This window comes from Notothenia rossii, assembly GCF_949606895.1.
Source record: "Notothenia rossii genome assembly, chromosome: 4".
Lineage (NCBI taxonomy): Eukaryota > Metazoa > Chordata > Actinopteri > Perciformes > Nototheniidae > Notothenia > Notothenia rossii.
In genome coordinates, this window is record NC_136902.1 from 30883783 (window position 1) to 30899440 (window position 15658).

General features: G+C 40.2%; 2 protein-coding genes across 7 annotated transcripts in view; both read left to right on the top strand.

Moving 5' to 3' along the window:
* Positions 1-12028, top strand: part of ralgapb (Ral GTPase activating protein non-catalytic subunit beta) — a 34603-nt gene extending 22575 nt beyond the window's left edge. For 4 of the 6 annotated variants that reach the window (XM_079676655.1, XM_079676657.1, XM_079676658.1 and 1 more), the window contains 12 exons: positions 952-1139; positions 1258-1361; positions 2190-2345; positions 3117-3326; positions 4261-4419; positions 4671-4839; positions 4928-5050; positions 5645-5781; positions 5873-5981; positions 6587-6665; positions 8437-8585; positions 9978-12028. In XM_079676655.1, the coding sequence (XP_079532781.1) occupies positions 952-1139; positions 1258-1361; positions 2190-2345; positions 3117-3326; positions 4261-4419; positions 4671-4839; positions 4928-5050; positions 5645-5781; positions 5873-5981; positions 6587-6665; positions 8437-8585; positions 9978-10171 (1777 nt within the window). In that variant the 3' untranslated portion in view covers positions 10172-12028. The remainder of the gene's footprint in view (positions 1-951; positions 1140-1257; positions 1362-2189; positions 2346-3116; positions 3327-4260; positions 4420-4670; positions 4840-4927; positions 5051-5644; positions 5782-5872; positions 5982-6586; positions 6666-8436; positions 8586-9977) is intronic. The other 2 variants (XM_079676656.1, XM_079676660.1) reach the window with 1 other exon arrangement.
* Positions 12029-13337: 1309 nt separating this feature from the next.
* The window catches only part of prex1 (phosphatidylinositol-3,4,5-trisphosphate-dependent Rac exchange factor 1), a 105782-nt gene continuing 103461 nt past the window's right edge, over positions 13338-15658 (top strand). The window contains exon 1 of the mRNA XM_079673649.1: positions 13338-13863. Within this exon, the coding sequence (XP_079529775.1) occupies positions 13720-13863 (144 nt within the window). The 5' untranslated portion in view covers positions 13338-13719. The remainder of the gene's footprint in view (positions 13864-15658) is intronic.

Consider the following 15658-nt stretch of genomic DNA (forward strand, 5'->3'; position numbering starts at 1 on the left):
CCACCATAATTTGCAAATAAATTCTTTAAAAATCAGACAATGTGATTTTCTGGATTTTTTTCCCCCTAATTTTGTCTCTCATAGTTGAGCTATACCTAGGATGAAAATTACAGGCCTCTCTCATCTTTTTAAGTGGGAGAACTTGCACAATTGGTGACTGACTAAATACTTTTTTGCCCCACTGTATATCAAACTTTTGTAACTTTATAAAACAGCAACCATTAACGCTCCATCGACTCTGTCTGGTTGACATCCAGACAGCAGTGTATTTGTATTAGACGCGTATCCTGATTTGAACCATGGTTGTTGACAAGCTAGCAGACAAATGTCTATTGTACCTTGCTTTGTATGCTAAATAGCTTGCAGAGCCCCATTATGTCAGTTGTCAATACAGTATATAGTATTTGTCATATTTAGATAATGATTATTTGTAATAGTCTTAAAATATTTTGTTTAGAATAGTGTCCTGTCATTATGTCCTATTTTTATTTTATTTACTTATGCTACTTACTCTTCGTTTCTGTGTCTTTGTATGAACCACATATACCAAAGCAAATTCTTCATATGTGTAAACCTACTTGGTCATAAAAACCGGTTCTGATTATTTCCTTAAAACACTAAAAATATATCATCACAAGAGAACCACATTTAATCCAATAAATCCTCTAAATCAAATTAGGATTTTTAAAACATTAATTAAAATACTTTCCAAAATTCATGTTATTAATAACACATCTGAACATCAGGTTTTATTTTGTTTACAAAAAATGTCCATTAAAAAAAGTAATGTTGTGCATCCTGTCTTAGTATTTCTTTTAAATGTTGTATTTGTTCTATTTTTCTGCTGATACAATGACCTAGTTTCTGCTGAATTCCCACACAAATGGCTGTTAAATAAAGTTAAAATGGCTGACACTCCCTGTTGACCCAGTTTTCTGTGGTGTCCTCCAGTATCATGCAGGTGTTGGGGGCCTTCCCCTCCCCCAGCGGGCCCGCCTCCACCTGCAGCCTGCTGAATGAAGACACCCTGATCCGCTACGCCAGACTCAGCGCCACCGGAGCCAGCAACTTCCGCTACTTCGTCCTGGACAACTCGGTCATCCTCGCCATGCTGGAGCAACCCCTCGGCAACGAGCAGAGTCAGTACCCTTTGACCTTACACCAGTTTATTGAGATATAGGATGGTTAATTGGTTCATATTTTATTGTACGAGTAGAGACTGTCATTAAAGTAAAATAAATGACTGTGTCTCCTCAGACCCGAGTCCATCAGTGACGGTTCTGATCCGAGGCACGGCAGGCAGACATGCCTGGACCATGCAGCTCTTCCACCAACCCAGAGGAGCTCGGGCCAATCAGAGGGTGAGAACTACCTGTAGTTTACTGCATCATGATAGACAACATCGCCAATACTAAACCAGGACTAAGAGATGCAACAATTGCTTATATTTGTCAGATTTCTTGTCCAACCTGCAAATTCCCAATTGACAGAATTTGAAATATAATTGACAGCGTATACAAACTTTTGTCTGGCTGTTTTTTCTTTGAAAATCTCATTTACTTTAAATTAACTTACATGTTCTGTAAAACTGCACCAAGTTAAACTTTCTCTCACTCTTACACATTTCAAAATATAATTGCTTCAAGGTCCCTTGAGAAATATAATCCAATCAAAATAAATCACAGATTATCCTACCCTAACAGGTTTACCTTGCCAAAATAAAGGACGTAAAACATATTAATATAGAAAAACAAAGCACATTTTTCAAATGTTTCTTGCAGTGTGGGTATTGTGTGCAAATAAACAATATCCAGCTGTTTTCATGTTACCGGCTTGGCGATAACTACTAACCAACGATACGTAGCCTGTAGAAAGTAGGCAGTTTCCATTTTAATATTTTTAAACATTTCACTCATTCTATAGAGCTTCCAGACTAACAGCATGGCTAGTATGTGTGGCTGTTACTGTCTGGGATGCCGTGTTTGTGACATATACACATCATTCGGCACATGTAGGTACATTTGACCACCAAACAAATCTGAAATAGGACATTGGTGACTGATCAATTGCTGCAACTGAAATGTTGTTAAAATGACTGCTTGAGTGTTTCTGTTGTAAAAACTCCACATCTGTTCATTTGATAACACAACCCCGCTCCATATATATCCACTCCTCTCCTCCTCCTGCAGCAGGTGTTTGTTCCAGAGGGCCGTCCAAAACCCAACAACGGTGTGGGTATCAAGTACAACGTGAAGCAGAGGCCCTTCCCCGAAGAGGTGGATAAGATTCCTCTGGTCAAAGCGGACGTCAGTATTCCTGACTTGGATGACATTGTCAGTAAAGAGGTGAGATCCGCTTCCTGCTGAACCATGTCATTGATATTGTATCCACATAATTCATCAATATAGGATTAAATTCTACTTCGGGCTCAAGCTGAAACAAGTTTGATGTCATGGATATAAATACCACTATAGACTAAATTGATCCCTCATATGATGTGTTATCATACAAACTCAGGTGGGTTGTATGGGCTGGCTGGATGAATCAAGAGCTACAAATGCTCTGATCAGTCATTTCCCACACGTGAGTTGTTGGAGAGATGAAGTTTCATTTTGGTGTCTCTTGGGGGGAAAAAGGGTCAAATTAACTGGTTTGGTGGAAGAGATGCAATGATTTTAGATGATAACCCTAACCCTGTTTCTCAATCCAATTCAACAACCTTGCAATCATTTAAGCTTTTAATGTAAGACCACAGTGTGAAAAGTGACAACAGAGATGAATCAATACCACTTCTCAAAGATGAAAGCTTAGAAAATAGGGAATTTTTGCAGAGATATTGTACTTGGAAAAAACAGCTACCGTAACCTCGATCGAATCCAATCGATCGAGGTTACGGTAGCTGTTTTTTCCAATAAAATGTTTGATACTAATGTTTAAAGCACGGGTGCACACTTTTATTGACTTTAGAAGGTGACACTTCAGTGTTTGGGCTGGGTCTTCATGGGTTAATGCTGAATGTGTCCAATCAGGTGCCTTTCATGAGCAACAGCGTCTTTAAAACCGTCTCAAAATCTGTCTTAAAATGTGGCCACCCCCTTCTTCTTCTTCTCCGTTAGCTGGAACTGCAACATGACAAGCTCCGGGCTCTTATGACAAAGCAGATGGAGTACGAGAACTCCCTGGAGCGACACAGCGAGGAGATCTGGAAGTCCAAGCCTTACCCCGACCCTCAGACGGAATGCAAACCCCCGTACCCCGCGCAGGAGTTCCAAACAGCTCGCCTCTTCCTCTCACACTTCGGCTTTCTGTCCCTGGAGGCGCTCAAGGTCGGTACAGGATTGGTTGATGAGAAAAAAGTCCTCCAGCTAATATGTTACTTTTGCATTTTAACTCTATTCAAGCCTGTGGTCTATTGAAAATGATAGTGTTCTGTATACATTTATATATATATATATATTTACCGTAATTTTCGGACTATAAGGCGCACCTGAATATAAGCCGCAGCAGCTAAATTGAATGATGTGTACATATATAAGCCGCACTGGACTATAAGCCGCAGGTGTTTTAATGTTTAATTACCATATGTAAGGCCTCGTGCACAGAGGGGATTGTCGGGAAAGAGATGGCTGTTTGAGGAAGCTCCCATTTATTAACATTTCAACAAACAAGTTGCATATTTGCATAACGTATTCAAGTGTTACCATTTAGTGCAATAGTAGCTAAAGAACATGTACTGTGCTGTGTAAACTGTACTGTATCACATAGCGTTTCAGACACACAAACTTTTCAACTTTCAAACTTAAACGGTGCGCTCCCAGCGCACGTTTAACACCTTTGCACAAACTGTCTCGCTCTCGTAATGTCTGTCTGTCTTGCTCTCGTTCTGTCTCTCGTACCACTCTCGGTTCCACTTTTACTTTTGCGCGCTACCTGTCTCAATCTTTTCCGGCCTCCAGCTTTTCCTGCCTCCAGCTTTTCCTGCTGGAGCCCGCCGCTTAAAGGTGGGGGGCGCGGACCGGCCATAGAGCCCATAGAGTTAAAGGTGGTGGACTGTAACCTGTAAAACCCATAGATTTAGGAGGTCCACTAGTGGCCGTTAGCTGTAAAAATAAATAGATTAGCCGCACCGTTATATAAGCCGCAGGGTCGAAAAATGGGAAAAAAGGCGCGGCTTATAGTCCGAAAATTACGGTATATACATTTATAGGATTGTTATTAGTGTTCATTTAGAATTTATGTTTATTTGTGTATTATTAATAGGAGCCCAACAACAGTCGTCTACCTCCTCATCTGATTGGCCTGGAGTCTTCGTTGCCTGGGTTTTTTGATGACATAAGCTACCTAGACCTGCTTCCATGCCGACCGTTTGACACCGTCTTTATTTTCTATGTGAGGGCTGGACAGAAAAGCTGCCCGGAGGTAAGGGGACTCGCCACGGATGAATTAAACAGTAAACTGTAAATGACCGGGACGTTTGGCAAATATTTACATTACATTATATTTGGCTGACATTTGTATCCAATTCTACTTTCATTAAGTACATTCAACCATGAGAAAACAAACTCAAAAGTTAAAATATGACTTTCTGCTGCCCTTTTCATTACTTTTAAATAAAATTAGGCCCCGTGAAAACGTGTAGATGTTGAAACTAAGTATTTGGTACGTTTCAGATCCTAAAGAATGTGGAGTCGTCGTCCAGCGTCCAGCCCCACTTCTTGGAGTTCCTGCTGTCCTTGGGCTGGCCTGTGGACGTGGGACGCCACCCGGGCTGGACGGGACACCTGGACACCAGCTGGTCCCTGAACTCCTGCTCCGACAGCACTGATTTCCAACAAACGGGTAATGCACATAATTGCCATTTATCTAAATGTTGGATTTTTGCAGTAACTAAGACAATGCTAACTTTACATTTTTGTTGACACTGTAGAGGACGCAGCTACTCCCGAGGACACAGGAGGCTCCATGTTCAACGGGGAGAAGAAAGTTTTGTACTATGCTGATGCTCTGACAGAGATTGCCTTCGTTGTTCCTTCGTTATCGGAAAGTTCTGGTCAGTATTCACTACTACTCTGCATATTGGCATTAAAATATGTTAGAATAAAAAAACAAAATCTGAAGAAACACCAACCAACAAAGTAAAGAACTTGAAATGTTGACTTTATTTGATTATTTTACACTATTGACTTCATAGTTTGCCTTATGGTTTAAATGATTGTCAATATCAACACATATAAGCATTTTGGAAAGATATGGAGGATGAAAAATGCTTAAAAAGAAAGGTAAATTACATAATTTGAGGATGTTGGTGACCACCTGTTTCTAGGAACGGCCAAATGGTTCGTCACTTCGAACGTTGGGGATACTAGGAATTGTGGGAGAGCATTATCTGCTCTCCTTTCGTAAAGATAGTCCAGTGTATCCTATACTAAAGGAGATTATATAGGAAGCATTGAAGCTTCTTTCCTTATCATTTATTTATTCAAACAGATCATATAATGGCAGCCACTTAGATTACGTTTTTTTAATCTTTTGCACAATAACAAAAAATGCACCTGCCTAACTAGGATAGGTAGATAGAACAGTGTGGGATATCAAATAAACAAGAGTTGACAGAGTTGTTGTTTGTTCCCTTGATGTTCCTCAGAGGAGTCGTCGGTGCACAGCGACTCCACCGTGGAGGCGGACACTAATGCAGACATCGTGCCCGGGTCACTCAAACAACCCAATCTCACACTGGAGCTGTTCCCCAACCATTCAGAAAACCTGGAGTCTGCCAAAAAGGTAATACTAGTGTATCTGAACTATATACTGATAAGAATGTCTAGTTGCTTTATGTTGCTTAAACTCACTGATTTTTGTGCTATTTCTGCAGCTGAGTCCTTTGGTGAAGTCGAAGAGGTCGTCCACTGGAAAGTCTTTCCCACCTCTGGGTCCCGAGACCAAGGTGTTTGTGGTCTGGGTGGAGCGCTTTGATGATATCGGTAGGAAAAAACTCTTCTTCCTACATTTTTCATATTGTTTGATCATTATTGTTATATACATGTAATACATTGTAGTTAGGGCTGCTCAATTAATCGTATTTAAATTGCAATTACGATTTTGGCTTGCAACGATTATGAAAACAACATAATCAAAATAAAACGATTATTTATTTATTTTATTTTATTTATTTTTTTCAGTTGAATTATACTTAAAGTTCAGGGTAATCAACTGTTAAAAACATACTGTTCACATTTTTTTTTCAATAAATGGATGTTTTCAAAGTAAATGGATAATCGTTTTTAATAATCGTGATATCAATTATTGACCCAAATAATCGAGATTATGATTTTTGCCATAATCGAGCAGCCCTAATTGTAGTACAATGTGGACAGTTGTACTTATTTTGTTCATACAAATATTTATATTATTTTTATTTTATAGTGGAGCAACTGTTATGAGATGCAATTTTTTAAATATAAAAGAATTAACTCAAACATAAGAAATAGGCTCTGTAGCCTTACAATGTGCCTGTATAAAAAGACATTTCTTAAGTGTATGGCTAATGGATCAAGTGACATGAACGTCATTGTGTTTGTGTTTTTAGAGAACTTCCCTCTGTCTGACCTCTTGGCGGAAACCAGCACGGGCTTGGAGGGGAGCATGAGCAACAGCACTTCCTGCAGGTATACAGACGCTCGCAAACACAACACTTTGCAGACAGAAAGGAGAACATATGGTTTCTGAATTGGTTTCTGCCAGGTGTAAAAAAGGAAAGGAAAAAAAAGCATTTCTGCAAAAACACACTGTGTGTACTGTACATGCAGGATAAGAAGCAAAGAGTGCAAAACAGGAAGTACATGCAGTGTGTGCAGAATAAGGAAGTGTGAAGTAGCTTCGAAAACGATTCAGTTTTTGTGAAACATGAATAATATGTAGGTTGTTTTAGTTAAGGTTGAGATAAAATGCAACTTTAAAGACGTTTAGGGTGCATTCGCACCTAATAGTCCGCTTCTCTGTTTGCACCAGACGACAGTTTGTTACATTGTTTCATTTTTCAGAAGGTTCGGTTTGTGTTCACACAGCAAAACTCAAACGGACTATACACTTTAAACACAAGTCATGTGCACGGAAATGCTGTTCAACCATTGGTCAGACATTGGTCAGACATTAAGGGGTTAACAACGCAAATCCCGGCAATTTCTACTGGAGCCTCCGCCATGGAGCATCGGCACTTTCGGCTGGTTATTCTCATGCTGCTGTTAATCTGGAGATCAACAGACATAGCGGCCCGCGCATATGATTATATAATCAGACAACGTCCGTTAAAAAACATTATAACATAATGAGAGAGGTTGTGCAGTAAGGAGAGGCGTTTCAGGTGTTCTTACTTTTATGTAGTTGACGGAGAATTTTTACTATACACGACACTGTTCAACACTTAATTCTGATTCACTCTTTAAATTAACAACCGCGGATGTCTTGAAAGACTCTTTCGCTAAAGATTTTGAAGATATCCGCGTTCTTGTGACACGTAAATACTACGCTTCCTATGTTTTGGTGCGGACTGCGTTCACACCAGCAATGAACCGCTCCAGACAGAGTTCGCAAGCAAGCGCTCCGAGACCACCTATTTTAGCGGACCAGAGTCCGGTTGTTTAGTTCACTTCAGAGGTCTCGGACTGCGTTCACACCGACCCAAATGAACCGCACCAGGGTTCGATTCAACCGGACTATACAAGGCAGTTGTGAACGCACCAAAGGCTGGTGTGAATGCACCCTTAGACTTCAAGTAATAACATTGAAATGACCTAGGACCACAGTCCAAAAACCTCAGACTGAATTAACTGGACTGAGAACTCAAGGGCTCCCTCTTCTTAAATTCCAATGGGGTTTTTCCATTAGATTTTGGAATGTTGCAGGAAATAAGATCTGTGGCAACGCAGGTTTATTGTACTTAGATGTTTTGTTCAGCAGTCACTGTGTGGTAATGCAATCTCTAGAAGTAAAAAGCTAACGTTAGGCTATAACCGTGCTACATCACGTCACCACTGCTAAGCTAAAGGCAGATCGTCTTTGGCATGACGACGTCTCATTTAGCAACTTGTTAGATTGTTTGGCACAAAGAGGCTTCAGATATTCAACAATGGGGTATTCACTGACATATTTTATGTGGTAAAAATCTCTTGAGCTTGTGTCACCAGACCTTATTTCAGGCATCTAACCAAAAACATTTTCAAAAAACCATTGACCTTGAGACAAGGGAAACTGAAGTGGAGGAATGCTAACTTATATCCGGGTTTTAAGACTTATTCCTGCACCGCTCTTATTGTTTTTGAATGTGGATTGTTAATATATTAGCACCTTAGTCAAGAAACGTGTTCCTTGCAAGTATAAATGATATTGGCATTGGGTTTTGTATCGTCCATCATCGCCCTGTAATTTCTCCTGCTGCAGGTCAGGGTTACTGGAAAAGGACGTTCCTCTGATCTTCATCCAACCTCTGAAGACGGGACTCTTCAGGATGCGGCTGCATGGAGCTGTGGGTAAATTCGGCATGGTGATTCCCCTGGTGGACGGCATGGTGGTCAGCCGCAGAGCACTAGGTAACAACTCTCTTTATCTATCTCTAACGTGTTCTTTTTAATCCCAACATTAACTTGAGCCAGCATATACGAGCTTCTGTCGGTAAATCCAACTGAAAAAGCCTTTGGAAATGTTATTGGTCAGCAATAGTTGGTTAATAATAATAATAATAATAAGTTAAATATGTGACAGCATTCATATCCCCTATGCTGCAACAAACATTTACAATGAAAAAGCCATTCCATGCATGTCATTTAATTTGTTGCCAGCAGATGTCAAAGTTGGACGCTTTTTTAAAGAAGCCCTATTCCGTTTTCCCTTTCCTATAGCAGCGTGTTCTATAGCTTTGTGTGGTCTGCAAAGGCTAAAATCCAAAAGTTCCCTATAGAGAGAGTCTCTCTCCCACACACTCCACCCCTGCCTGAAACAGCTCCATTGGAATCCTTTGTCTCCGTCACTTAATGACATTGGTCAACTGCTGTGCGAGTGTTATATAGCAATCACAACAGAAAAGCACTTTTTGAACATTAAAGCACGTTAAAATGTCACAGTAAAGGCATAACATACACATATGAACCAGAAATAAGCATCATTTGTTCTTTTTGAATGTTTTTTCTTGCTTTTAAAAACACTACAGGGTGTCCGCGGGGTCTTAAAAAGTATTAGAAGTTGATAAATCAATTTAGCGAAAATGAAGGCTATTAAAAAGTATTAAACGGTATTTTCCAAGGTATTACATTTTGTAGCTTGTTTTCAATAAGTATATAAATTGTCCAAAGAGGTTGTATTCTACAGTGTGCCTGAATGTAATCATTGCGTAGGTGTGTAGTGTGATTCTGTGTAGTTTATTTATGGCATCCCGTTGGATTTGAAGTCATGTGAACAGGACATCGCACGCTCACTGCTTGATAGCGCGCGAAGGTCCGTTTACGCCGGTTGTTAAACAACATCGTTATGGGGAAATGCAAGTCTGCGTCCAAATGGTTGGAAGATAAGGAGGAAGGACAATCAATACTGTATAGTAAATGTGAGGTAAAGTGTGTCGTCAATGTAACCGGTTCAAACTCGAAGTGGCGATGAGGTCTTAAAATGTATGGAAACGGTCTTAAAAAAGGTCTTAAAAGGTCTTACATTTGACTTCAGGATTCCTGCATATACCCTGCACTAAAATACACAAATATGTCTATATACATATTAACCTTGTCCTTCAGTTAAAGCAGTTACAAAAGTGTTTAAATGTTATGCTTGGCTCCTTTTAACATGTAAATGTTCATGGTCGTCATAGGATTCATCTATTTCCTGCAAATTGCTGTTGTACACAGTTTCAAAAATGTTTGACTACCTTGTGCTGATGAGCTCCTGTTTCCTCCTCCTCCTCCTCCTCCTCCTCCTCCTCCTGCTCCTCCTCTCAGGGTTCCTCGTGCGGCAAACGGTCATCAACGTGTGCCGACGGAAGCGTCTGGAAAGTGACTTGTACAACCCGCCTCACGTGCGGCGGAAGCAGAAAATAACTGAGATAGTCCAGCGTTACCGCAACAAGCAGCTGGAGCCGGAGTTTTACACCTCGCTCTTCCACGAGGTGGGGGAGGAAAAGCCTCACCTCTAACCTCCCCCCAGCCCTGTCCTAACACTGGCTCACAAGCGCACATTACAACATACACATACACTCTCTCGTCCTATACTCATACACCATTTACTGTACTGTGCGTGCACACACACACACACACACACACACACACACACACACACACACACACACACACACACACACACACACACACCATGCAGATCTTTATATTTATACTGTACTGTTTGTTATTTATATGACTACATATATCAACACTGTCTGCCTTTGACTCCGAGAGCAAAGTGTCAAAAACCCAAGCCACGTCGGGAAAAGCTGCATTTCTCTGTCGCAGCCTCTCATTGAAGATGAAGCTCAACAGTGACTTTCTCCCCCCCCCCACCATTTAGAATCATGCTTCGTGGCAAAAAAAGAGTCTCTGCTCGTCTTTAACTGCAATAGTTACACTGTCGGCCTTTCTGAAATTGTAAAAAAGTTTGTTAATTTTGGTAATACAGAGTTGTGTTCCAAAATCTGCATATCTGGTTTTGTTTTAATCAAACAGATTCACAGCTGGATTTCTCTCCGAGGAGATGCAAACGTTATAAAACATTTTCTGTAATAATCATCTGCTGCTTTAAGGCAAGTGGCGTCACGAAGGGATTGAAAGCATTAACCCTTCATCTAATGTTAAAACACAATTTCATTGAACATGCAGACACCTGCTGAAGTCTTCCTCACACATCGGGCCAAGCACACAAGATTTATTTTTCTTTATATATTTGTATTTGGTTTCTAGGACTCCTATTTTGCCATTTTTGACAACTACGCCGTCTCATTCATCCCATCTCACAACCTACTGCAGTGTGTTCAGCCAGTCGATTCATACACACTACAAGGAGTCATAGTGACCCCCATAAAAACTCCATTTGGGCTAGACATAACCCTAGAACTCTTGTTCTAATTATAATGCATTTAGTTACAGAAACTCCTTAATTTTGCACATAGTGTTTGCAGGGCAAATTCAAAATGACCACAAAGATATTTTATCCACATTTCCAAACGGAGCTAAAGCACAGTTAAACTGTCCTGCTCCTCCAAACTAATCTATAGTGATCTCTTCAGAGGCCAACTCACTCACTGCAGCTATTTGTGTTATACATAGCTTGAATTTTGGCTTATTATGTAATTAAATCTACTTTTTTCACTCAAACCCAATATTTAAATGTTTTGGCAACAGAAATGTGCAGTTTAGCCTTCACACGTTTTCTTTTTGCTTCACGTTTTTTCTGTAGACTCACTGTACTTTAGTTTTGATTCAAGCCCTCTTCACTGTCTGCCTGTAACAATGTGAATTTATTTATCACAGCAATGGAACAGGGCAAACTCCTCTTTGTTATATTGGAAAGTCTTAATGCACTGAGCACATTTTATGTTGATTCTTTCTATTCCCATTGGTTACCTTTCATGTCCTTTTTGTACTTTTGTGCAGTTTGAAAGAAAACCCTGCTGAAGGAAGAGTTTTATCTTGTGAAATACGAATGAAGACGAGGCGTCGGAGGAGTTTTTAACCTGTCATGTCTAACTGTGTGACTCACTTTCTATGACGGTGCTTTGCGCACATGCCTTTTTTTGGAAGGAAAAAGTAACATTGCTTCAAAGAAACCACATACAATCAGTCATACATGCTAGTTACTCCTCCATATTTAAAGATTTGCCGTGTACAGAAGCGGAGGATAAATATGTAAATATATGATAGTGTAAGGCATTTAAAAGTTGTCTGTTGCATTCCTCATCTGGGATTGCGAGAAATTATGTATGTATGCAATTATGTGTGGGAGCATCACAATTGGTATTGAATGTAACATGCATTGATTAAAACTATTATTGACATTTTAATTTCTGCCATTCTTAATATTTCAGTTTTTGTTCACAGGATTGCTTTGATTTTTTTTTATTGGTATTCTTTTCCCCTCCAGAGGCAACTTAGGCTCTATATTAAGACATACATCTAAATAACTTGTAATAATTGCAGTAAAAATTCAAAGGATTACAAGGCAGATATTTCAGTTGCTCTATTATGAATATTCACAGCACAATTAAAGTGAATGTGGCCCAAGGCATTAATGCTTGTCTGTGAGTGCAGTGAAATAAGCAGGATGTTCCCTCTATAAAAACAACCAACTGCTCTTGGTCGAGACCTGTGCCAGTATTGCCAAAACTTGCCATCATGCCCTCAAGCTTATTAAATCTTAACTGACATTGTTGCAGCCTTTATGCATCCCTTTCGGCTACACCAAGAACAGGTGGCATATATTTAGTTTATTGAAAAAATACCATGGGAAATCTTAATTCAACACAACAAAAAATACAGACGACACATGTCAGTGCTATATCTTATGATACATGAAAGTGGTTTATAGACCGAATCGTTTCTAAAAGTTATTTTTTATCACATACTACCTGTGCTCATTCTACCACCTTAAGTCGCACTTCTGTCTTTATCCACCAGAGGGCGCCTTCCTCTTAAATGTACCAGCTCGTGCTCGCTACAGGTGAGATAGGCTGCTATTGTGACAGGTAGGTAGGGGGCAACATATTTAGCTAAGTTACTCAATTAAAACAACTGTATCATAAATATGCGTGACACTTAATTCAAATACTTACTTTTTAAAAGTTTTGATATCAGACTTTCTGATATGTATTTCTGTGTAGTTGCTACGTGCATTGGTGCATCAAGAAGGGGGGATGCTAACATTTGAGACTTTTCAATGGCTTTTTCATATCATCAGCCCTGGACAAACAGCTTAACTAGCCTAGGGAAAGCAGCGTAACAAGTATTTCTGTGGTGTCTTTACTTATTATAACAGTAGGCTATGTTCATTTAACATTGTATATAAAAGATTAAAGGTAAGTTACTTTGTTTACTGCAATAGGTAATTTATTTGAATCTTTTATTTCATGTTTTATTATATTTACATGAACATATATAGTTTGTTCAAGGCATTTCCCTGGTAGGCTAAGCATGACTAATACGTTGAGTTTAGTTGTCATCAGTGGTGGAAATACATTCACTCAAGTTTTGCACAAGTACTATTTTGACATACTAGTACTTCACTTGAGTATTTCCAAATGCTACTTCTAGTCCACTACAGTTTGGAGGCAAATATTGTACCTTGTACTACAGTCCATTTATTTAACACGCCTGTTTACTTTTGACATGATTGTTTATGCAGTTCATTAATGTAACTGTTGTTGAAAGTTCTGTTTGTTTGTGTGCTCCTTCACAGCAGAAGTGAGCTGTGGCCCCTGTGTCTCTGCTCCGGGTCCCTCCTCCTCCTCCCCTCCAGCCTCTCTGCAGTCTGCCTCGCTCCGCCGCTCTCAGCTGCTCACACAGCCAGGCTCTCCGCTTGTTGTTTGGCACTTTTAGTGAACTTTATCTCCTGTGTGACCGGTGCAATCCTCATCATTACTTGTGAGGGGTTTTGGAAAACTTGCTCTTGAACGATGGACTGAAGCAACAACTCGACAAAGTGTGGATACTTAGTGAAATAAGAGCATTTCTGTAGAGAGCGACCTTTCTTACCATCATGGAAGAGGACGACGGGCATCACGAGAACGGTATCCACGCCACCAAGGACTCGGACCGACAGCAGCGGCTCCGGCTTTGTGTTTTAAATGAAATGCTCAACACCGAGAGGCATTATGTTCGGATATTGCTTTTCCTTCAGTCGGTAAGTTTGACATTACCTTTCACGCTGCTTTGGGTCACGTTCCGCTTTCACCTACACTGGCAGAACATTAAGCCAAACCCCACTCGTAAATCTTTCAATTCAAGTTTACTGTCTCATTGAACACTAATACACGCTGCATTAGAACATTGGTGACATTTTATAACATGACAGACTTTACACTTTAATTCGGCGTATGTACAGAACATTAATTGGCACGCTTTGCACAATAAAAACTACTTTTATATTACCCCCTGCTGTAGTTTACAGGCTGGGCATGACACTAAATCAACAGCAATTCATATTGGGGGTTTGGCGATACGTTCTATACACACACGAGTTTTTGATGGATATGTTAACTCTTGTTATTGTTTTATAAAAACAGGCAAAGCTGTGGTTTATAGGTTGTTTTGCGGCACTTTTTGTTATTCACTCAGACTTTTATTGACAGCTGTGTTCTTACTGGGCAGCCTGCTGGATATGCTGCATGTTTCTAAACAAATATGTAGTAATGTCAGAAACAAATTCATTGATTGGCTCCAGTTGGCTACTTTTCAACATGGGCATGAGTGCTGGAGGGCATCATTCACACCTCTCCATTGTGTGTTAAAGCACACGTTCAAATGTTTTTTAAAGGGGAGCTCAATCCACACTGGCCTAAGAAATACATCGATATTCATGAGCATTCAACACTGCCACACCTCCTTTTCCCCATACAGAGATAAGGAACCATTTCAGCACTGCTACTTAATCACTCATTGTAGGCTATATCAGCTGCTTTATGAATGAACATCCTGGTAACATTACACACTCCAATTCAGACACCAACACACTGAAGATGGCTCCCACCTGCAGGAAACTATTACTCTTCACCTTGTCATTTTTCATTTGTCTTCCTCATCCTTGCCTTGTCATGTTTGTTATATGCAAATGGCTGCTGCTTTCCTCTGAGACTAAGTTAGCTTGAGATGAACTCCAAATTGGCCATATTTAATGTGATGGCAATATAGGGAATTTATGAGGATTCTTTATTGCCTGCTGAGGCTGCTGTAGGAAAATCTCTTTTTTTGTTGCCCCCTTTGCAACAAGGTCAAAAGTCAGGGTCAGCTTCTAAACACTTAAGGATTCAAAGCTCTTTTTACTCGCTTTGACACCCTGCTTAAAAGGTTGGTGTGGATTGAGATCATTTTTACGTGCTGTTTCTTGAGGATATGCAAATCATTCTATACATTTTCCGATTCCAACATCTTGCAACTGCTTGTTCCCTCTTTCTCTCGTGCTGTCACGCGTTAAGGAACTTCCTCAAAGTTCTTGAAATAAGTCAGTACATTTCTGCAAACAGTAGCCTTGTGTCAAACAGATACTAAATGATCACTTCAAGTCAGAGAAGAAAGCACTACTTTTGCCAGATTATACCCACTTAACGCAGATGATTCATGCAACTGAAGCCTAAACTCGTTTACTGATTTGAGTTCTACAAGACTTGGGGGGCCAAACTGTGGCACTGCTTCCTTTCTCGGTTACACAAGAAACAGACGAGGCTTATCTTCTGTTGCAAGACAGACCAGGCAGCAGAGGAACACGCTTTGACCTCCTCTCCCCCCAAACTCAGTTCCTGATGATAAAGACAAAACCCCTGATGCTTTACCAGAGGAGTCGGGGAGCTTTTTCTTGTGAACATCTGAAAGCTGCCAGTCCCCTCCACCGGGCCCCCCCTCCCCCCATCATCACATAAATTGGCATGTCTTGATTCAAGCCATACGGTGTTTAGCCCCAGTGGAATCAGGCTTGAGAGAAC